The 21,974-nt window shown below is 53.1% G+C and overlaps 2 protein-coding genes across 2 annotated transcripts in view; one reads left to right on the top strand and one right to left on the bottom strand.

Moving 5' to 3' along the window:
• UBE2R2 (ubiquitin conjugating enzyme E2 R2) overlaps nt 1-788 on the bottom strand; it is a 95,324-nt gene extending 94,536 nt beyond the window's left edge. The window contains exon 1 of the mRNA XM_032636083.1: nt 138-788. Coding sequence (XP_032491974.1) covers nt 138-314 — 177 coding nt within the window. The 5' untranslated portion in view covers nt 315-788. The remainder of the gene's footprint in view (nt 1-137) is intronic.
• Nucleotides 789-7,834: 7,046 nt separating this feature from the next.
• On the top strand, nt 7,835-20,022 carry NOL6 (nucleolar protein 6). Its single transcript, XM_032636082.1, has 26 exons — nt 7,835-8,037; nt 9,092-9,292; nt 9,381-9,497; nt 10,944-11,123; nt 11,463-11,631; nt 11,848-11,982; nt 12,060-12,223; nt 12,310-12,430; nt 12,636-12,694; nt 12,778-12,879; nt 13,082-13,197; nt 13,368-13,545; nt 13,703-13,825; nt 14,377-14,525; nt 14,677-14,752; nt 14,990-15,130; nt 15,276-15,393; nt 15,475-15,629; nt 15,721-15,884; nt 16,278-16,430; nt 16,644-16,741; nt 17,540-17,664; nt 17,787-17,876; nt 18,256-18,450; nt 18,567-18,668; nt 18,844-20,022. Exons 1-26 carry the CDS (start codon nt 7,984-7,986, stop codon nt 18,991-18,993), a joined length of 3,435 nt encoding a protein of 1,144 aa, XP_032491973.1. The 5' UTR covers nt 7,835-7,983; the 3' UTR covers nt 18,994-20,022.
• The last annotated feature ends 1,952 nt before the right edge of the window (nt 20,023-21,974 follow it).

The following is a 21,974-nucleotide window of genomic DNA, read 5'->3' as shown; positions in this document are numbered from 1 at the left end:
TCCACCGATGGGGGGAGGGAGCTGCCGAGGTGAGGAGCCCCCTCCGCTCACCCGCGCTCCCACTCTCGGCCGGGAAAACTACCGAAAGCGGCAGCCTCCACCTGGGGAAGCCTGGTCTGAGACGGGGTCAGGGGTACCTTGAAGTAGCCGCCTTCGTAGAGGGTGTTAGGGGGTCCGAAGATGGCAACCTCCCAGTTGTAGAGGTCGGATTCATCCACCAGGGTGATCCGGAAGCCCTCCACCGGCTCCTCCTGAAGGGATTTCAGCTCGAGCATCAGGGCCTTCTGCGAACTGGTCATCTGCTGCTGGGCCATCGCGGCGACGGCGGCGCCGGACCGGGGCCCCAGTCCTCACGCACCGGCCGGGCCGGACCAGGCCCCTCCCCTCCGCTCCGCTCGCCCTCGGGCGGCCCGCACCGGGCCCCTGTCTTCACACGCCCGGCGGCCCGGACCAGGCCCCAGACGGCCCGTGGGCCGGCCCGGTTCCTCCTCACACACGACGCGGGCCGGGCCGGGCCCTTCTCCTCACACTCGGGCCGGGTGGGGGAAAGGTGGAGAGAGTTAGAGAAATTCGCTCCGGGTCCCGGGCCTCCCCCCCCCGGAGGGGGCCTCAACTTGGCGGGGGGGGGGGAGAGGAGGTGGAAGCGGAGGAAGGCGGCGGAGGGCCGGCGATGGTGAGCGGACGGGGCCGAGCCGGCCCGGGAGCGCCGCGCTCGCTCGCCCTCTCGTTTCCTCCGGGGCCGCCGGGGCCGAAGGGCGCGCGGGGCCGAAGGGCGGGGGGGGGGGGGAGCGCGGCACGCGGGGGTCTCGCGGCGGCGGCGGCGGCGGCGGCGGCTGCGCGGGGGGAGGGGCGACGGCGGAGGAGGAGGAGAAGAGCAAGAGCGCCTCGCGCCGCGGGAGCGACGGAGCCGAGAAGAAGGAGGGAGGGAGAGTGGGAGGAGGGGCGCACGTCGGGAGGGAGGGCGGCTCTCGGCGGCGGGCGGCCCGACGCGACGCGCGTGCGCGCGCCCCTCCCTCCCCCGCCCTCCTCCTCCCACTCCTCCCACTTCCCTGCCTCCTCTCCACCTCCCCGCGCAGTGGCGGCGCTTTGTGACGCCTGGCGAGTGTCCCCCGCCCTTAAAGGGCCAAGCGGCAGTGGGGGTCGAGGGTGGCCGCAGGGGATGCCCTTGGCCCCAAAATGACGGCTGTGCGGCTTGACGCCGCGGTTCCAAACGCGCGCCCCGGAAGGGACCTCTGTTCTAGAGCTGTCATCGCCCTCCTCCCCACTACTTGTATCCACTGGCCTCCCGCAGTCATCCTACGAGCCCCAGATCCTCTGCAGGCCTAACCCCCCGCCCCCCGCGCCATGACACACAGTCCGTCGTCCCCGCACTCAGTAGGTGCTTGACAAGGATGTGCTGACAATATGGGTTTTGTCGGTGGAAACAAGCTTCCTGACATCTCTTCTGCAGGTCCAGTCCTCATGCCATTGTGTCCTTGGAGAGCAGTGTGTCACCAACTTAGGGGGCTGGGGGGCAGTTTCCCATCCGAGAAATGGGGAAGGCAGATAGGTCAGTTTCTACTTCCCTTCTTAACTACAAAGAGGAAGTTGTGGGAAATAAGGAGAGAAATAATAATACAGACTGAACCTGGGTTCTTGGCCCTTTTCTGTGTGATTTGGGGCAAATGCTCTAGCTATCCCCCAGTTTACCCATTTGTCAAATGGCGTATTTGGTTGAACTTTGACCCCCTACAGATCTTTTCCGGCTTGGAAGTCCAACTTAGAACTGGGGGACTTTTAAGATAATCCTGGCAGAAGTGAGATGTAGAGGTCTTCAATCCCCATGATTTAGAATACCCCTTTCTCTTTGGAAGGCATGTCCTATGATAACTCCATGAACATTTCCTAGAAAAGCCAGGATACTGTGAGAGTTCTGTACACTTAGAATTTGGGGATCAGAAAGATCCTTGGTACCAACCCCTGCTCCACCATTTACATTATAAGACCTCTTCCTTTTTCATCAGCTTCTGTAAAAGAGGGTTAATTATGCCTAATAAATAAACAACTGTAAATATTTAAATGAGATCATCCATGTACAGAGTTTATCACTGGCATATGGTAAATGATCCATAAATAGGAAATTTTATTTTTAAAAAAATTTAAGGCAGGGCTTCCCTGGTGGCGCAGTGGTTGAGAGTCCGCCTGCCGATGCAGGGGACACGGGTTCGTGCCCCGGTCCGGGAAGATCCCACATGCCGCGGAGCAGCTGGGCCCGTGAGCCATGGTCGCTGAGCCTGCGCGTCCGGAGCCTGTGCTCTGCAACGGGAGAGGCCACAGCAGTGAGAGGCCCGCGTACCGCAAGAAAAAAAAGAAAAAATTTATGGCAAAGTTATTTTCTGGATACCACCCCCTCCATTTTTTAAATAGACTTTTTTTTAAACAGTTTTAGATTTACAGAAAAATGAAGAAGATAGTACAGATAGTTCCCATATACCTGGTACCCAATTTCCCCTATTATTAACATCTTACATTAGTGTAGTACATTTATTACAATTAATGAACCAATATTGATATATCATTTTTTAAATAAATTTATTTATTTTTATTTATTTATTTTTGGCTGCATTGGGTCTTCGTTGCTGCACGAGGGCTTCTCCCTAGTTGCGGCAAGCGGGGGCTACTCTTCATTGCAGTGCACGGGCTTCTCATTGCGGTGGCTTCTCTTGTTGCAGAGCATGGACTCTAGGTGCACGGGTTTCAGTAGTTGTGGCACACGGGCTCAGTAGTTGTGGCTTGCGGGCTCTAGAGCTCAGGCTCAGTAGTTGTGGCACACGGGCTTAGCTGGTCCGTGGCATGTGGGATCTTCCCAGACCAGGGCTCGAACCTGTGTCCCCTGCATTGGCAGGTGGATTCTTAACCACTGTGCCACCAGGGAAGCCCTGATATATTATTATTGACTAAAGTCTTTACTCACATTTCCTTAGTTCTTACCTAAAGTCGCTTTTCTATTCCAGGATCCTATCCTAGATGCCATATTTAGTTTTCATGTTTTATTAGACTCCTCTTGACTGTGACAGTTTCTCAGACTTTCCTTGTTTTTGATGACCTTAAAAGTTTTGAAGAGTACTAGTCAAGGATACTGTAGAATGTCCCTCAGTTAGAATTTGTGATGTTTTTCTCATGATTAAACTGGAGTTCTGGGGTTTTGAAGGGGAGATCACAGGAGTAAAATGATATTTTCATCATATCATATCAAGAGCACATAATATCAACACGACGTAGTGTTGATATTGACCTCAGTCACCTGGCTGACAGAATATGTCAGCCACTTTTCTCCACTGTAAAGTTACTCCTTTTACCTCCTTTCTATACTGTACTCTTTAGAAGGAAGTCACTCTGCACAATCCACAATGAGAGAGCCCCTTCATTTTGTTGTTGTTGTTATTTTTTCTCAGAGATGAGGCCTCAGTATTTTAAAGAATCATTCCTTAGCCTCCCAACTCTATTCCCTCAGTTTTGAGACTAAACTCCACTGGAATTAGAGCGTATTTTAGTCAATTCAGCCCCTCCTCCCCAAAGGATGGTGTTTGACTGGTTCTGACTTCCCCTCCTCCACCATTCAATTTAGGGAGATTGCTGACCTGGAAATGTGGGAGATGATGTTGACACTTTTAATAGCAAGGCTGTGAGTAGACAAATAGGCAGAAAGTTCATCTTCAAAGCATTTCACCCACATAGACTCATCATAGCCCCACCCTGACCCAGAAGATGGCAGATCCCTAGCCTAAGTCACTGGAACATACACCTGGCACCCAGACCAGAAGCCTGTCTCTGGACTCAGATCAACTCACAAACTCATACTAAATATTCACAATGCCATGACCCTAAGATGGGTGACTAATAAACATATACCTATCTAGGAAGCTCACAGCCTAGTGTGTTAATGAGTTGCGTACTTAAGACTCCATACTCACATCAGAGGAACTCAAATTCCATGGAACTTGTCTCATGGCTTTTTATCTCAGCGGGTAAGACATTGTTTATTTGTAGGTTACAACTGTGTCTTATTCATCCCTGGATCCTCAGCAACCAGCACACTGTCTGACACAAAATAAACACTAAGTAATTGTTCTCATGGGCTCACAGCCAAGGGCAGGAAGATAATCAGTAACAACAACAAATCACAAATTGAACCCCACCCTCCACCCCTCCCCCTGTGTCTAATAGGGTCTCTCAGACACATGCTCAAGATTATAAATTCCAGAAGGACAACAGATCTTTCTCATAACCATATACTATATACTATATACTATAATGTTTGGTGCATAGTGGGTACTTACAACACAAAGAATGGATGGCAGAGATAGCTTCCTAGAGCTTTCTTATAGTTTCACGACAGGTAGAGATTGACTTGACTGACTGGTGCCCTCTGGTGGCAAAGAAAACAGGACCTTCACCCCCTAATCTGTATGGCATCACCTAGTATTCTCCAACCAGGGCTCCTATAAAGAATCTATTACCTTTCTTCCAAAAAGAAAAGATGTGGAAATCTTGGTGAAATAACTGAGAGGGAGGGTTATTTGCTTTATAAAGGTTAATTCTGACCTTTGAATGACTTTTTTTTTTTGGCCATGCTGCTCGGCTTGCGGGATCTCAGTTCCCTAACCGGGATTGAACCTGGGCCGTGCAGTAAAAGCCCAGAATCCTAACCACTAGGGCACCAGGGAACTCCCTAGAATGACTTTTTTAAAGGAGTCCACCGTTTTTGTTTTTGTTTTTCATTCTGCATATGTTAATACATGTAAGTTTTGAATAGTGCTCTTAAGGAGCCCCAGTCTTCCTTTGATAACAACAGCTAACATTTGTTATGCATCAGTATGTGACAGGCTCTGCACATGCAGTAAACCTCATTTAATTCTCACAAAAATCCTCGACATGGTCATTACTAGAATATCTACATCTTAGGGAGGTTAAGAAAGTTACTCAAGGTCACCCAGTGAGTGAATGGCAGAACCTAAAGTTGAACCTTGGCCATCCCACTTTAGTGTGACTGCTTTTAACCACCATGCTGTAATGTTCCTAGTCTAATGTGCCCACAGCAATCTGTACATATCATATCACCCCCGTGCTCTACTGCAACTATTTGTTTACATTTTTCTCCCAGCCTGTGAGTTGCTCTTAGAAAGAGCCATTCGGGCTTCCCTGGTGGCGCAGTGGTTGAGAGTCCGCCTGCCGAGGCAGGGGACATGGGTTTGTGCCCTGGTCCGGGAAGATCCCACATGCCGCTGAGTGGCTGGGCCCGTGAGCCGTGGCCACAGAGCCTGCGCGTCTGGAGCCTGTGCTCCGCAACGGGAGAGGCCACAACAGTGAGAGGCCTGCGTACCGCAAAAAAAATAAATAAATAAATAAATAAATAATTAAATAAATAAATGGAGGCAGGGTCAGAAGAAGCCTCACTGAGGTTACTTTTAAATGTAAGAGCAGGGACTAGCCTGTGAAATGTGAAGGCAAGAGCATTATTCCAGATTTCTGGCTTGTGATCATCATGTCTTATTTATCTTTATCCTTGACACAGCACAGGGCTGACATTTCTTAAGTATCATCCAGTGTGGAATGAATGGTTGACCAATCTCTGGCCCCTTTGGTCTTCCTCCGACTTCCACAGTGGTGCTTTCTCCTCTCAATCAATTCAAAGTCAAATCATGCTTCAAGACTTAGCACCAGCCCCATCTCCTCCAGGAAACCTTCCTTAAAAATCAAAATACTCTTCAGGTATAAAGAAGGAAATCCTACCATTTGTGACATTTAAAGCCCCACTGATGAGTTTTTAAAAGGAGAGTGGCATGATAGGATTTTAGTTGCAGAATACTCATTCTGATAACCGTGTGGAATGGATTGAAGAAGGACAAGACCACTTTTGTGAAAATTCCTTTAAAAGCCATTGCATAAAATATACTATGCTATTAGAAGTTGGGATAGTGGTGACTGTCGGGGGGCAGTGACTAGACGGCAGAATGAAGGGAGATTGGCAAGGTGCAGGAAATGTTCTGCTTTTTTTTTTTTTTTCTGGAAGCTGATTACATGTGTATGTTTTGTTTGTGAATATCCAAGCTGTATCCTTGAGATATGTGAATTTTTCTATATGTGTATCGTACTTCAATAAAAAAGATTAAAAGAAAAAGTTATTAAATGAAACTGTCCTATATTCCTCAAAACTATTGTCAAAAAAACAACAACAGGGCTTCCCTGGTGGCGCAGTGGTTGAGAATCTGCCTGCCAATGCAGGGGATGTGGGTTCGTGCCCCGGTCCAGGAAGATCCCACATGCCGCGGAGCGGCTGGGCCCATGAGCCATGAGCCTGTGCGTCCAGAGCCTGTGCTCCGCAACGGGAGAGGCCACAACAGTGAGAGGCTCGTGTACCACACACACACAAAAAAAACCCACAACAACAAAAAACCTCACAAAAAACAAAAAAGGGTGAGCTAAGAAAATGTTCCAGATTAAGAGAGGGAAAGAAACATGATGACTAAATAGATGCCTGATCTTGCACTGTGAAATAAAATGCTACTATGTAAGGTTATTGGGATAATTGCAAAATTTGACTATGGACTTTATATAATGGCATTGAATCAAGGTTAAATTTCCTGAATTTTATAATTGAATTATGACTACATAAGAGATAGTCCTTATTCTTGGTAGACACAGGCCAAAGTACTTAGGCATGGTTTTTAAGAACCATTGATTCTCAAATGGTTATGAAAAATAATAAAACATAAATACACAGGGACTTCGCCAGTGGTCCAGTAGTTAAGAATCTGCCTTCCAGGGCTTCCCTGGTGGCGCAGTGGTTGAGAGTCTGCCTGCCGATGCAGGGGACACGGGTTCGTGCCCCGGTCTGGGAAGATCCCACATGCCGTGGAGCAGCTGGGCCCGTGAGCCATGGCCGCTGAGCCTGCGCGTCCGGAGCCTGTGCTCCGCAACGGGAGAGGCCACAACAGTGAGAGGCCCGCGTACCGCAAAACAAACAAACAAAAAAAAAAAGAATCTGCCTTCCAATCCAGGGGACGTGGGTTCGACCCCTGGTCAGGCAACTAAGATCCCACATGCCATGGGGCAACTAAGCCCATGTGCCACACAGCTACTGAGCCCGTGTGCTCTAGAGCCTGCACGCCACAACTAGATAGCCTGCGCGCCACAAAGATCCCACATGCCGCAAGGAAGATCCCGCCTGCCACAACTAAGACCCGATGCAGCCAAATAAATAAATAAATATTAAACAAACAAATAAATCTCAGGCTTCTAAAAAAAACCATAAAGACGAAACAAATTTGGTAAAACATCAACACTAAGTTATGATGGGTAGGTGAAGGGTATATGGGCGTTCATCATAATATTATAGCAACGCTTCAGTAGACTTGGAAAATGTAATAAACTGGAAAAAAGCTGTTACATTATTTTAGGCACAAGATAATGTGATGCGCACCAAACTCGGCAGTAAATACAGAGTACAGTGAATAAACTCAAGATATACTTTGGAAGTGGAACTGACGAGATTGGTTAATTGATAAAATGAGAAAAGAAAAGGACTCACTGGCGTTAAGTAAACAAACCCTCCCCAGAGGGCCCAATCTAGCCCCGCCCTTCCCCTTTCGACCCAAACGGAGGAAGTGAGGAAAAGGAAGCGACCGCCAAGTTACGAGCATGCTTCAGGCCTGGCGTCGCAAGGAGGCCGTAAATCGGAAAACCCTATTTGGCCCCTCCCCCATAATGGGCGGCCCCGGAGAGTGACAAAAACCAATGACAAGCGACTCGTCGGGCACTCACCCTATGGCTCTTGAACTGGGTGGAGTCCTGTGCCACGAGGCTAGCTTCCGCTCTCCGCAGCAAAGCTGCCGCTCTGGGCTGCATTATCGGCCGCGGTTTGGGCATTTCTGTCAACGTGGGAAGAAGTTGTGCAGAGCAAGTGGACTTTAAACCCGAAGTGCGGGAAGCAGTACGGGACGGATGGGCCCCGCACATAAGGGAGCGCAGCATCGCGGAACTGCCGGGGAGCCGGAGGTGGGTGAGCCATCTGGGAGGAAGGAATGCGCAACGTGTCGGAGTTGGCAGAACCTAACAGTTCTCTAGCGAGGGCACGAGAACGGTCCCTTCTGGAAGAGCCCCATTTCCTCTGATGCTTCCAGCCCAGGGTACCGAGACAATCAGAGCTTGCTAAAGGAGATGGAACTTGGCATTATCCGGATGGAAATAGTAAAGACAATTGAGCTTCTCTCTGTTTGCTAGCCCTACACCTTGAAACTGAAAAATACCCCACCCCCTTCTACGGCTTGGGTCTTTTCCCTGACGAAGTCCTCCTGAAGGTTGGACGGGATCTTCTTCCCTCTTGTGTCTAGTTTTGTGCTCTCCACGTGGTGGCGCTCCTGGAGCGCTACAGTAAGGCTCTCCAGGGTGTGGGATCGTGGAGGGGGGCGGGGCCCAGGGCTGTAGGGGAGAAGGTTTGGGATCCCGCAGCCCAGGGTTCGAAGCCTGCTCACAGTTTAGGCATACCAACTGGAACCTCTAGCTCACTGGGCTTCGTTCGGGTGTCCGTTTTCTGCTAGGGTTATTGTGAGGATTGGATGATTTCACTGAGTGTGTCCTTCAGAGTCAGTAGGCTCTTCCATCATTGAGCACTTAATGTATACTTATATAGTTTATAGTCAGGGCTTGCTGGGGCAGGGTGTGTGTGTGTGTGTAACCTGGCAGGATTTGGATAGAGCAAGAGTGGAGATGGCATTTGCAAAGTCCCAGGATTAACCCAGCAGAAGAGGAAGCTCCTGGTACTTACAAGGACCTGAGGCATTGCTTAGTGCATGGCCCAGTCAGCTACTACCCCTAGCAACTTGTGCTGTCAGGTAGATGGGGAACCCTCAACTCAAGGAGTTTTCAGCATAGAGCTCAGTAATGTTCTTTTAAGTAAAAATTATTCTGAGTTTTACACAATCTGACTCCTATTCAAGAGAGACCAGGAGCAGGTAAAGCCTTTACCCACATCCTGTCATGGTGGCATGTCAGGCAGTGGACGCTAGATATCTGTGATGTCACCCTGGGTTCTCCCTCTCATTGGCCACAGGTGATGGCGTCAGCTCTGGAAGGCATAGGCAAGGAGGGGAAGAAGGAATCCTCAAAGAAGCGTTCTGGTTCTCCAGTGGAGGGCCTCCTGCAGCCCGTGAAGCTCAGCCGGGCAGAACTGTACAAGGAGCCTACCAATGAGGAGCTGAATCGCCTTCGGGAGACTGAGAGTCTGTTCCATTCCAGCTTGCTTCATTTACAGGTACCATTGGGTGGCTGGGAATTGGGTTAGAGAGGTGGGCCTGAGACACTGAGGCTGAAGTACTACTCACCCCTGCCACTTCTTACAGGTAGAGGAGCTACTGAAGGAAGTGAGGCTGTCAGAGAAGAAGAAAGAGCGGATTGATGCTTTCCTACAGAAGGTCAACCAGCGGATCATGAGGGTGCCCTCAACCCCTGAGACAGAGGTAAGGCAGGTAGTGGAGGGAACTGGAAAGCCCAGAAGAGGTCCTTAGGGGCCTTGTTATTGTCTGAAGGGGATGGGGTGCTAGGGAGCTCATTCTCACTGCCAGGAGTCTCAGCTAGGAGTGCAGTCAATTATATGTTCATTCATTTAGCAAACACTTACGTGCTTTGCAGTAGTTGTGTTCTTAGGGTACATCAGTGAACAAAGCAGCCTATGTTCTAGTATTAGACTTATGGACGATAGATAATGAACACGACAAGTAAACTGTATGGCAGTGTTAGATGGTGGTAAGTACTATGGAAAAAGGAAGAAGAACAAGGTAAGGGGATTATGGGAATATCAGAGGGTGAGAGTGTTTGGCAACTTTAAGTAGTGTGGTTGAGGTAGGCTTTATTGAAGTGACATTTGTGTGAAGGAAGTGAGTCAGGTATATAGATATCTAAGGAAGGGAAGGGACTCCAGGAAGGGAAAATAGCCAACACAAAGGTTCAAAGGCAAGAATAGGTCTGGTATGATGAGTTGGGAGATTGGGATTGACATATATACACTAATATGCATAAGATGGATAACTAAAAAGAACCTGCTGTATAAAAAAATAAAATTAAACTAAAAAATTAAAAAAAAAAGAATAGGTCTGGTACATTCCTTGGAAAGAATGAGGGGAAGATAGAAGGAGGTAAGTTCAGAAAGGTTATGGAGGAGGGGGGCATATCATGCAGGGCCTTGTGCACCAAAACAAGGACTTTGGCTGTTGCTCTGGATAAGATGGGGAATAACTGCAGGGATTTTGTTTGTGATCTAACTTCAGTATTAAAAAGTTCACCCAGGTTTTTGCGTTAAAAGTAGAATGGAGGGGGCTTCCCTGGTAGCGCAGTGGTTGAGAGTCCGCCTGCTGATGCAGGGGACACGGGTTCGTGCCCCGGTCCGGGAAGATCCCACATGCCCGTCTGGGAAGATCCCACATGCCGCGGAGCGGCTGGGCCGTGAGCCACGGCCGCTGAGCCTGTGCGTCCAGAGCCTGTGCTCTGCAACGGGAGAGGCCACAACAGTGAGAAGCCCGCGTACCGCAAAAAAAAAAAAAAAAAAAAAAAAAAGTAGAATGGAGGGGGACAAAGGTGAAATCAAGGAGACTAGTTAGAAACTTATTGTACAATGATCCACTGAAAAATGGCTCAGACTAGGGTAGAGTAGAGAAGTGGTCAGTGTCTGGATACCTTTTGAAAGTAAAATGGGTGTTCTTAACAGAGATGAGTCAAGATGATTTAAATATTTCTAGCTTGAGCAGCTAGTATGGAGTTGTCTTAATGGGGAAGACATGTTTATAGGAAGATCAGAAGTTTGGTTTCAAACATTTTGACATGTTGAATTTGAGATGTCTACTAGACATCAAGGGGACATGTTAGGAAGGCAGTCAAATTAATACGTGTCACTGTCTCTGTCCCCACAGCTGACCAACCAGGCATGGCTCCGGGATGGGGTTCGAGTTCCCCTCCACCAAGTGCCCTATACTGTAAAGGGTTGTTTCCGCTTCCTGCCCCCAGCCCAGGTCACTGTTGTGGGCAGTTACCTTCTGGGCACCTGCATCCGGCCGGACATCAATGTGGATGTGGCATTGACCATGCCCAGGGTGAGGTTCAGAGTTTGGGGAATGGAGAGGTCTGCCATTTCACCACCTACAAATCCCTCGATCCCTCTCTTTTTCCCACCTCTCGCTTTCCGGGGCATTGAAATCTGAATTCTAAATCCAAAGAACAGACCACTGCAGTTGTCCTGAGGGAGCTTAGATTTGCCATTTGGAACTTTGTCTTCCTCATCTGAGTTGTGGTATTGCTAGCCTTGGCTTAAGCATCCTGGCCAGCAGATGGGGTTGCCAAGCTTTGACCTTGGCTTCATCTCGGCCCCCAAGTTCTCCAACAACAAGGACTTAAGTGACTGGCCATCTCTCTCTTCTCCTGACCCCCTCCAGGAGATCCTACAGGACAAGGATGGGCTGAACCAGCGCTACTTCCGCAAGCGTGCCCTCTACCTGGCCCACTTGGCTCACCACCTGTCCCAAGACCCACTCTTTGGCAGTGTTCGCTTTTCCTACACCAATGGCTGCCACCTGAAACCCTCGCTGCTGCTGCGGCCGCATGGTGGGAGGCATATACCGGGTGGAGGGCACTGTATGGGGTGACAAATCCAGTGGGGGAGGAACTAGGGCCTCAAGTCCATGGTGAGAAGCTTGGGCCTCAAGTTGGAGGGCAAAGGTGTGAGGCCCTCAAATGGGGAGTGGGGGCGGTGTGGGTGGTACAGGGGCTCCTCCGGCTCCAGGGGGCTGCAGGGTCTCAGCATCTCCCATCTCCCCCCAGGGAAGGATGAGCGTCTGGTCACTGTCCGTCTGCATCCATGCCCTCCACCTGACTTCTTCCGCCCATGCCGCCTGCTGCCGTCCAAGAACAATGTGCGGACTGCCTGGTACCAAGGGCAGAGTCCTTCAGGGGATGGTGAGTATCAAGGTGGAGTTGGAGGGAAGGGTCTTGCGGGGACTTCTCCTCTCACGACTTTCCCTTTCCTCTCACAGGTAGCCCAGAGCCCCCCACCCCCCACTATAACACATGGGTCCTGCAGGACACAGCCCTTGAGTCCCATGCGCAGCTGCTATCAACCGTGCTGGGCTCAGCCTCGGGGCTGAAGGATGGTGTGGCACTTCTGAAGGTCTGGCTGCGGCAGCGGGAACTGGACAAGGTGAGTGGGGACTGGCCCAGCTTCCCTGCCTCACTGAGTGGTGGGTTGGCTCTGAGCTCTGGCCTTTCCCTCCGTCTCCCCCTCAGGGCCTGGGAGGATTCAGTGGGTTCCTTGTCTCCATGCTGGTTGCCTTCCTGGTGTCTACACACAAGATCCATACCACCATGAGCGGCTACCAGGTCCTGAGAAGCACCTTGCAGTTTCTGGGTGAGGCGGCTGGACTCGGAAAGGCCAAGGGCCCCACTCTTACCCATCAGGGATCATTCGGTCTCTGGTCCTCAGACAGATGAGCAAACCGAATCCCAGAGGCAGGCAGTTGCAGCCACCTGTCCGGAGGGTGGGTGTCACGAGGGCTGGGTCCCTAGGGAGGGGGATACCTTCTGACACACCCACCTTCTCTGGCTCATTTCAGCCAGTACAGATCTGACGGTCAACGGGATCAGTTTGTGCTTCAGCTCAGATCCCTCCCTGGTGAGTAGGGCAGTGCTGAGTCTTGGGCAAGGCATCCTGAAGTTAAGGCCCAGCCCTGACTGGCTTCTCTCTCCCCCTCCCAGCCGGCCCTGGCTGACTTCCACCAGGCCTTCCCTGTTGTCTTCCTGGACTCCTCAGGCCGTCTCAACCTCTGTGCTGATGTCACTGCCTCCACTTGCCACCAGGTACAGGTGTCGCCCACTCCTGGCTTCCCCAGATGTCCCAGCCCAGACCCTGTCCCTTCTGCCAGCACCAGAACCCCAGAAACTCCTCTCCAGAGACCTTTGGTCAGGCACGTCTCTGGGTCTGGGCCCTGTGTTCCGTAAGGGGAGGGGTGCAGTGCTGGTGGTCTCACGCGGGAGTTCCCTCCTTACTCTGTGGCCCCAGGTGCAGCACGAGGCACGGCTGTCTGTGGTGTTGCTGGACAGCAAAGCTGACGATGGGTTCCAGCTGCTGTTGATGACTCCCAAACCTATGGTCCGGGCTTTTGACCACATACTGCAGTAAGTTTCGGGGTGCCAGGATATGCCAGTGAGTCCTGTGTCCCTGGGGCTAGTGATGGGGCAAAGGTCCTCAGGCAAGTGCTCAGATAGATCATCCTGGGGGTGGGGGTGGTGATACTTAGGACCAGCAGTACCTGATTCCCCCTTATTGTCCCTCTCTGCATCCCCAGTCTCCGTCCACTGAGTCGCCTGCAGGCAGCGTGTCACCGACTAAAGCTGTGGCCAGAGCTGCAGGATCATGGTGGGGACTATGTCTCAGCTGCTTTGGGCCCACTAACCACCCTTCTGGAGCAGGGCCTGGGGTCCCGGCTGCACCTGCTGGCCCACTCTCGGCCCCCAGTCTCAGAGGTGAGATGGTGTTGGTTGGGGAGTTTGTGGGACCGAGGGGGTTGGACCCAGGGTCCCAAGAGATACAAAAGACACACTATCCCTCTCACTAGAAAGTGGGTTTCCAGACCAAGCTGTGGGATGCTTGGATTGAGCTCAGCCTTTCTACATCCTACAGTGGGACATCAGCCAGGATCCACCGAAACACAGAGACGCCGGGGTCCTGACCCTGGGATTGCTCCTCCGGCCTGAGGGGCTGACCAGTGTTCTCGAGCTGGGTCCAGAGGCTGACCAGCCTGAGGTGAGGAGCCCTGGAGTCTGAGGGGTGATTTGGTCCTGTCTTGCATTGGAAGGAGTGGAGTGGGCTGTCCTCATGCCACCTGGATTGAGGCCTGTCAGGAGACTTCTTTCTTTTTTCTCTTTTTTGCAAGATTTATTTATTATCTATTTAGCTAGTTTATTTTTGGCTGCATCGGGTCTTAGTTGCGGCACACGGGATCTTTGTTGAGGCATGCAGGATCTTTCATTGTGGTTCACGGGCTTCTCTCTAGTTGTGGCGTGTGGGTTTTTTCTCCCTACTTGTGGCGTTCAGGCTCCAGGGCGCATGGGCTCTGTAGTTTGCGGCACGCAGGCTCTCTCGTTGAGGTACGCGAGCTCTGTAGTTGTGGCACGCAGGCTTAGTTGCCCTGTGGCATGTGGCATCTTATTTCCCTGACCAGGGACTGAACCCACATCCCCTGCCTTGTACAGTGGATTCTTTACCGCTGGACCACCAGGGAAGTCCCCTGTTGGGAGATTTCTGACAGAGCCCTTCTTTGTTGATCTCTACCACTACCCCTTTCCTCTTCCCAGGCTGCTGACTTCCGCCAGTTCTGGGGATCTCGCTCCGAGCTTCGGCGTTTCCAGGATGGAGCCATTCGGGAAGCTGTGGTCTGGGAGGCAGCCTCTATGGCCCAGAAGCGCCTTATTCCCCACCAGGTGGTCACTCATCTCTTAACGCTGTGAGTGTTAGCATCTGAATGCCAGGAGGCAGCCATGGGCTGGGGAGCCTTTTAGGAGGGTCTGGCCCAAGCTTTTGGGGTGAGCAGCCCACATCCAGTAGCTCTCGGCATGGCCCCCAGTGCCCACACTGCGTCTGTGCCCCTTTTCCAGCCATGCTGACATCCCAGATACCTGTGTCCACTATACGGGGGGCCTCCTGGATGCACTGATTCAAAGCCTGAAAGAGGTAAGGGCCCTGGTTCAGGGCTTGGGTTAAGGCTAGGGACTGTAGAGTAAGCAGCCTGAGTGGCTGGATTTGGGGGTGGGGATGGGGGTGGAGAGCCCCATCTTAGCCAGGCTGCACTTCCCAGAGCGTCCAGCAGGGGACCCCCTGGCTCTGCAGCAGCAGCCTGAGCCAGGGCTGTATCCCAGGTGGTGGAGCTCTTCTGAAAGGTCGTGCCCTCCTGTCTCTTTTCCCTCTCAGACCTTCAGCACAGGTGAGGAGGCCCTGGCAGCTGCAGTGCGTTGCTATGATGACCTCAGTCGCTTGCTGTGGGGACTGGAAGGTCTGCCGCTGACCGTGTCTGCCGTGCAGGGAGCTCACCCAGTGCTGCGCTACACTGAGGTGAGGCGCAAGGGGCAGGGAGCTCTTTCTGCTTCGTGACACCCACCTCTGCTCCACTCACCCAGTATTCTCCCTTCCAGCTTCTTGACTCTGGGCACTCCCTCCCAGTCCCAGGCCTCTTCCTCAGCCCCCCCTTCTTCCATAGGTGTTCCCACCAACCGCAGTCCGGCCAGCCTACTCCTTCTATGAACAGCTGCAAGAGCGGGCCTCGCTGTTGCCCCGGCCTGACAAGCCCTGTCCAGCCTACGTGGAGCCCATGACTGGTGAGGGAGCTCTTGCGAGGGGGTGAGAGGGACTGTTCTCACCCCCGGCCGCAGGCTGAGGCCTCTCACTCTTCTCCACAGTGGTATGCCACCTGGAGGGCAGCGGGCAGTGGCCGCAGGATGCTGAGGCCATACGGAGGGTCCGGGCTGCCTTCCAGCTGCGCCTGGCAGAGCTACTGACGCAGCAGCATGGGCTGCAGTGCCGTGCCACAGCCACGCACACCGATGTCCTCAAGGTTCGGCTGGTGCAGGGCAGGGATACCCAGGGAGGGAGGGGACAGGGGTGTCAGGGTGGCCCGCCTCCCATGCCATCCCCTCTTCCAACAGGATGGGTTTGTGTTCCGGATTCGTGTGGCCTATCAGCGGGAGCCCCAGATCCTGAGGGAGATGCGGAGCCCCGAGGGGGTCATCTCCTTGAGGGACACTCCCGCCTCCCTCCGCCTTGAGAGGGACACTAGGCAGTTGCCCCTGCTCACCAGCACCTTGCATGGGTATGGCCACCCCCACAGGCTCTTAGGTCCGTAGACCCTTTCCTGGCCCCATTCTGCTCTCCTGGCCATCTGTCTCGTTGGAAGGCCGGTTGGAGAGATGAGTTCTGGAGTCAGGCAAGTGCCAGAACTCTGGCCCTGCCACTTCACTGGCTGTGTCCCTTGGGCAGGATTCCCCCTCCCCTCAACCTTATTTTTCTCATCTGTAAAATGGGAATCATGCTAGGACCAACCTCTTGGGGTACTAATGAGGAAGATGTGAGATGATACGTGTAATGCATTAGCACAGAGGCCAGTGTTGGGTAAAGTTGAGTAAGTAGCAGCAGCGGGGCTAAAACACTGTTCTTGGGCCCTGAGGGCCTCACTGTCATGGCCACTACCCTCCTCTCCCCGCAGACTCCAGCAGCAGCACCCAGCCTTCTCGGGTGTGGCTCGGCTGGCCAAGCGGTGGGTGCGCGCCCAGCTCCTAGGTGAGGAGCTCACCGATGAGAGCCTGGACCTGGTGGCTGCTGCCCTTTTCCTGCACCCTGAGCCCTTCACCCCTCCCAGGTGATTCCCTCCACCTTTCCCCTAGCCAGGAAGTTCCACTGGGGCCAGCTTTCATCCCCCGTGCTTCAGTCCACATGGGAGAGGTGGCTGAACCAAGGGACAGAAGGGGTTCTAACCCCCGCAATCCACACCAAGGGGCCTAGGCTCTCTGGGCCGTGGGGGGCCTGGGCATGTGTGACTGGCCCAGATGCTTTGCTTACCCCTTCCTCTCAGCTCCCCCCAGGTGGGCTTCCTTCGGTTCCTTTTCATGATATCAACCTTTGATTGGAAGAACAACCCCCTAATTGTCAACCTCAATAACGAGCTCACTGGTAAGTGGCAGGATCAGGGTCGGACTAGTGCAAGAACTACCCTTTGTGGATTGTAGAATAGGACAGGCAAGGGTTTTCCCTGTCAGTCTGTTAGGTTTTCTCTCTGCCTCCCCTATCCCGGATATCCACTCCTGACCCTGACTGCCTGGGGGGTAGGGAATTGTTAAGGAGGAAGAGGACCAAATCAAGCCTTTAGGGAGCTCCAAGACTGTAGAGATATGGTTTGCCCATGTGATGGTCAGAAACACAGCAGACTGGGGATGGTAAGCAGGCTACCTGGGGGGCTGTGAAGGGAAGAGGAGAGAGGAAGAAGGGCTCTGAACACCAGGTGAGAAGTCTTACGGTGGGGAGCAGGGAACGGTTCAGGTTAGAATACACGCCCAGACCTCTTGGGTGCGGGGTCGGTGCGGGGGGGGCGGGCTGGTGAGTGATGATTTCTGGTTGTAATATGAGGAGCTTCTGGTCCCAGCAGAGAGGAAGGTATCAGCTTTCTAATTCCCCAGGTGTGTGGGAGCCCAGGGTAGGAAGGGGCCAGGGGCAGGCCTCAGCTTGTGCAGGCCCGGAAAGCAGACTAGGGTGCCAGGCAGTGGAAAATTCTGCTTCTGGTCCCAGGCTGGGAGTTTAACACCCTGCCCAGTTGAGGCAGATGCGGTGTCCCTTTCATCGCTTTTGCCATTTGGGGGATGTTGGAAAATCCCTGTGATGGGCAGCTGCTAAGTGTACAGTAGGAGGACCCAGGGCAGTAGAGGGTGTCTTGTGGGAGGAGTAGGCTGACCCAAGACCCCCTCTCCTCCACAGCGGAGGAGCAGGTGGAGATCCGCAGTGTCTTCCTGGCAACCCGGACAAAACTTCCCGTCATGGTCATCATTACCCCCCAGGATCGCAAAAGCTCTGTATGGACACAGGATGGACCCTCGCCCCAGGTTTAATTTCATTCCTGCTCCCAAATGTGTGGTTTTCTCCCCCAAGGAAAAAGCAGGCCCAGCCTGAGCTATGAGAGACCTGTGGTCAGGTGTGACCTTTCTGATGTATGTGTGTCCCCCAGATCCTACACCAGCTCATGGTCCTGGCAGCCGAGGCCTTGCCCATCCTAGAGAAGCAGCTAATGGATCCCCAGGGTCCTGGGGACATCAGGGTAAGCCCCGGGCCCAGACTGCCTCCAGGGGCTCTGGGGACTCTGCCTTTGAACCATGGAAGTCTGGAGCTCTAGGGGCCCCTGTTTGGTGAGACTGAATCCAGAGAAGGCGTTGCAGCTGCCCACGGCGCCTGGCAGTGGGGGAGCCTGCAGGAGAATCGGGGCCCTGGCTTCACACTTCTACCCTGCACTCCTCCTGGGGACCCAAGCTGCCACCAGCTGGGTCTTGTTGTTCCTGCCTTCAAATGAGCATTTGGGCCCATAATGGGTGGGTCAGACAAAAGGGAAGGAGGGAACCAGAGTGGGCATGTGGAGGGGTTTGTGGTCCAGTTCCCAGCTCCCAAGTGGGCACTGCTGAGCACCCCCTACCCCTCCTCAGACAGTGTTCCGGCCGCCGTTGGACATGTACGACGTGCTAATCCACCTGTCACCCCGCCACATCCCCCGGCACCGCCAGGCTGTGGACTCGCCAGCTGCCTCCTTCTGCCGGGGCCTGCTTAGTGAGCCGGGGCCCTCCTCCCTGATGCCCGTGCTGGGCTACGATCCTCCTCAGCTCTACCTGGCGCAGCTCAGGGTAGGTCCTCAAGGGCTGACTGACCCTGGGGAGGGGACATCTAGGTGGAGCTGGGGCCGTGGAGGTGGCTCTCAGGTGTCCACCTGTAATCTTGTCTCTGTCCTGCCCTTTCCTAGGAGGCCTTTGGGGACCTGGCCCTTTTCTTCTATGACCAGCATGGCGGAAAGGTGATCGGTGTCCTCTGGAAGCCCACCAGCTTCCAGCCCCAGCCGTTAAAGGTGAGCTGGCTGGGGACAGTTGTCTGTTCCTGAGTGTGTACATGTGTTCCACATGGGCATGTGTGTCTGTGTGTGGTTCCACAAGTGACCCGGTGGCATGTGTGAAACACGTGTTTTGGTGTCTCTGCATGTGCCTCTTGTGACACCTCCATCTACATTTCTCTGATTCTCTCAGGCCTCCAACACAAAGGGGCGCATGGTGGTGTCTCAAGGTGGGGAGCTGGTGATGGTGCCCAATGTAGAAGCCATCCTGGAGGACTTTGCCATCCTGGGCGAAGGCCTAGTCCAGGCTGTGGAGGCCCGAAGTGAGAGGTGGACCGTGTGACCTCCAGCCCAGGAGCAAGCTGTAGATGGACAACAGGACTTCAGACCTCTGGAGCAAGATGTCAATGCCGTGACCACCCTTGCTGCATATGGACCGTCCAAGGAGGGCTTGCTGACCCGAGCATGCTGAATCATCCCCAACAAAGCCCTGTCCCATTTTCTGTCTGATGCCCCAGCATTGGGGCAGGGGCCATGGTGTCTTGTGGAGTCCCCTGAATGAACCCAGGAGATCCATCTACTTGTCAGCCTGGCCTGGGCCTTTTTTATTTTTTCCTTCCCAGGCTGCTCCCAGAAGCCCGGAGAAGAGGCTGTGTGCCCAGGGCTGAGGCTCTGTCCCCACCCCTCTGCCAGGATGTGTGCCTCAACCTCAGTATGCCCTTCGGTGCATCGTCAGGCTCTGTGCCTGATGATGGGGCTCAGAGAAGGTGTGGCACTGCCTGAGAGTCACAGAGCACCAGCACTGAGCAGTGGAGAGGGGGCTACGTGGGATGAATACACCGCATTGAAGGGGCACAGTGCGCTCCTGTTTTGGTTCCGCTGCATCCCGGGGTGGGGACATGGAAAAGCACAGAGGACAGGAAGGGGCTGGGTGGGTGAAGGGGTGAGGGGGACTGGTGGTCCCCCATCCAGGAGAGATGCAGAAAGCACTGATTGCTGCCCTGGCCTCCGGTGTCTGAGCCCCTCAGGCTCTGTGCTCCTGCAGTGGTGGTGCAGAGGTGAGTGGGACCCAAGACCTGCTCTCCAGGAGCTCCCAGTGCCCTGGGGGAGGGGGTGCTGCTTCCTTTCAGCCTGGTCCACACCCCCCCTTGCAGCAGCCTCTCCCTAATCCTGGCTGTTTTTCCAGACTCAGCTCAAACAGTGACTCCTCCTTAAGCCCTTCCTCGCCCTCAGCCTAGGGTGCGCTTTCTCTCCTCTGAAATATTAGAGCAATTACTGCCTGTTCGTTTCTCTTTGCAGTCACGTACAGTGGCGTGAACTCTCTTGTTTTAAACTGTGATTTAAAATGAAATCATTGAATTTCCCTATGTTATTGGCTTGTCTGCCTTTTCTGCATGGTTTTGACCTTGTCTCCTAAATGTAAGCTCTTTGAGGGCAGGAAACATATTTGAACAGATTTCACGGCACCTAGTACAGTGCTCTGCCCAAGTAGGATACAGGTGTGTGCAGAAGGGGCACCTGGCCCAGGCGGATGGAGGGCAGGGCAGGCCACCAGAAGCCTTCAAGGAGAAGAGCATCATGATTTGCAATCTCTGCCTAGAATGGGTAGGGTTTTGATGGTGAAAGCCCTGAGAATTAAAAAGCTGATGTTGGGAATTGCTTTGGCAGTCCAGTGGTTAGGATTCCACACACTCACAGCTGAGGGCCCAGGTTCAATCCCTGGTTGAGGAACTAAAATCACTCAAGCCATGCAATGCAGCCAAAAAAAAAAAAAAAAGGTTGATTGAGTGCCTGCCTAATAAGATACCCTTTGTTATTTTCCATATCTTACATAAGGAAATTGATCATATACCAGCCCTATGAAGTACCTGCTTTTCCTCATTATCATTTTCTGAATGAGGTCAAGTTCAGCTGCAGGTGGGGGCTTGTTTGTAGAGGGACTTGGAGGTCTGGCTATCTGGCTTCATCCTCAAGATGCTTAGCCACACATGGGAACTCTGGTTTCCAATTTTGTCCCCATTCTGTTAGTCTTTGTGAACCTATGCCAGTCCCTGCCTGTCACTGTCATGGGACAGCTTGGCCTGGGGTTGAAATTAGTATAGGGAATACACTGATTGGCTGCGTGAACTGAGGTCTGTGTCCATCTCTCTCCTTGTGCCATTCATTCATGTACTCCAGATCTCAGTGTGCCAGGCTGTATTTTCAGTGAGATATAAGAGATGCAGTCCCAGCCCTGTGGTCGTCCCTGGCTTCTCAGCTTTCCTTTTTCTTAGTCCCTCACATGTGGCAGTCCCTCCGTGGACTCTGGGGAGGGGCAGGGGGTACAGGCTGGTTTTAAACCATCCCGTTTCATCCCAGGGTCAGCTCCAGGCTCGTAGCTTCCTTCACAACTCCAGTGCAGGGAACGCGTGGGATCTGCCTCCAGGTAAGCTCGTGGCTCCAAGAAGTGCAGATACCAGTCCCAATCAGGGGAAATGAGCCTTGGCCCTGCTACCTCCCCATGTGGTCCTGGGCAAGTCACTTCCCCTTGCTGGGCTCAACCTCCCCATCTTTGAAATGAGCATGATAGGGACTTCCCTGGCAGTCCAGTGCTTAGGACTCTGTGCTTCCACTGCAAGGAGCATGGGTTTGATCCCTGGTCAGGGAGCTAAGATCCCTCAAGCCATGCAGTGCGGCCAAAAAAAAAAAAAAAAAAAAAAAAATGAAAAGAAAGAAGCCATGATAATGGCTTTGTCAGGTGCCAAGTGTGGCAAGGGAAGAGGGCAGATGACTCAGAAGCCCAAGGAGGTACATCCGCCATGCTTTCTGCACTCCCTGCTCCAGCTTGGGGTGCGGGGTGAGGGGAGCACGAAGTCCAGGCTCCAATTTCAATGCTTGCTCCAACCTGTTTTCCTTGGATTTTCTCTGGGAAGTAGGTGAGGAGGCTGGTGTGGTCTAACATGACCTTGGAGGAGAGGGGACATGAGGAGCTGGAACCTCAGGGGAAGAGGATAGGAGCCTAGGGGGAACTCCTGCTGGAGCGAGGGTGTGCAGGGGGATGTGTGTTACCGTGCCGCCACACATGCGTCTGCCCCTGTGGGCCTCTGCGTTTGCAGGTAGACATGGATGGGGCGGGAGGCTGTGTGTGATGTATGGTGTGCTCTGTCTGCTCTGTGTGTGTTGGACTCGGGTGTGTGCACATCTGTATATACTAGTGTGCTGGTGCAGGTTTTTGCCTCCAGCTCTGGGTTGCTGTAAAAGGCAAAATCTGCTCTGTTTTTAAAGAGCAAGTCAGGAGGAAAAGCTCTCAGGAGGCAGGAACTCTGGATTCCTTCCTGTAAATCT

The sequence above is a fragment of the Phocoena sinus genome, chromosome 6 (assembly GCF_008692025.1).
Source record: "Phocoena sinus isolate mPhoSin1 chromosome 6, mPhoSin1.pri, whole genome shotgun sequence".
NCBI classification, from domain to species: Eukaryota; Metazoa; Chordata; class Mammalia; order Artiodactyla; family Phocoenidae; genus Phocoena; species Phocoena sinus.
The sequence above is the reverse complement of the archived record's forward strand: the minus strand, read 5'-3'. Positions and strand labels throughout refer to the sequence as shown.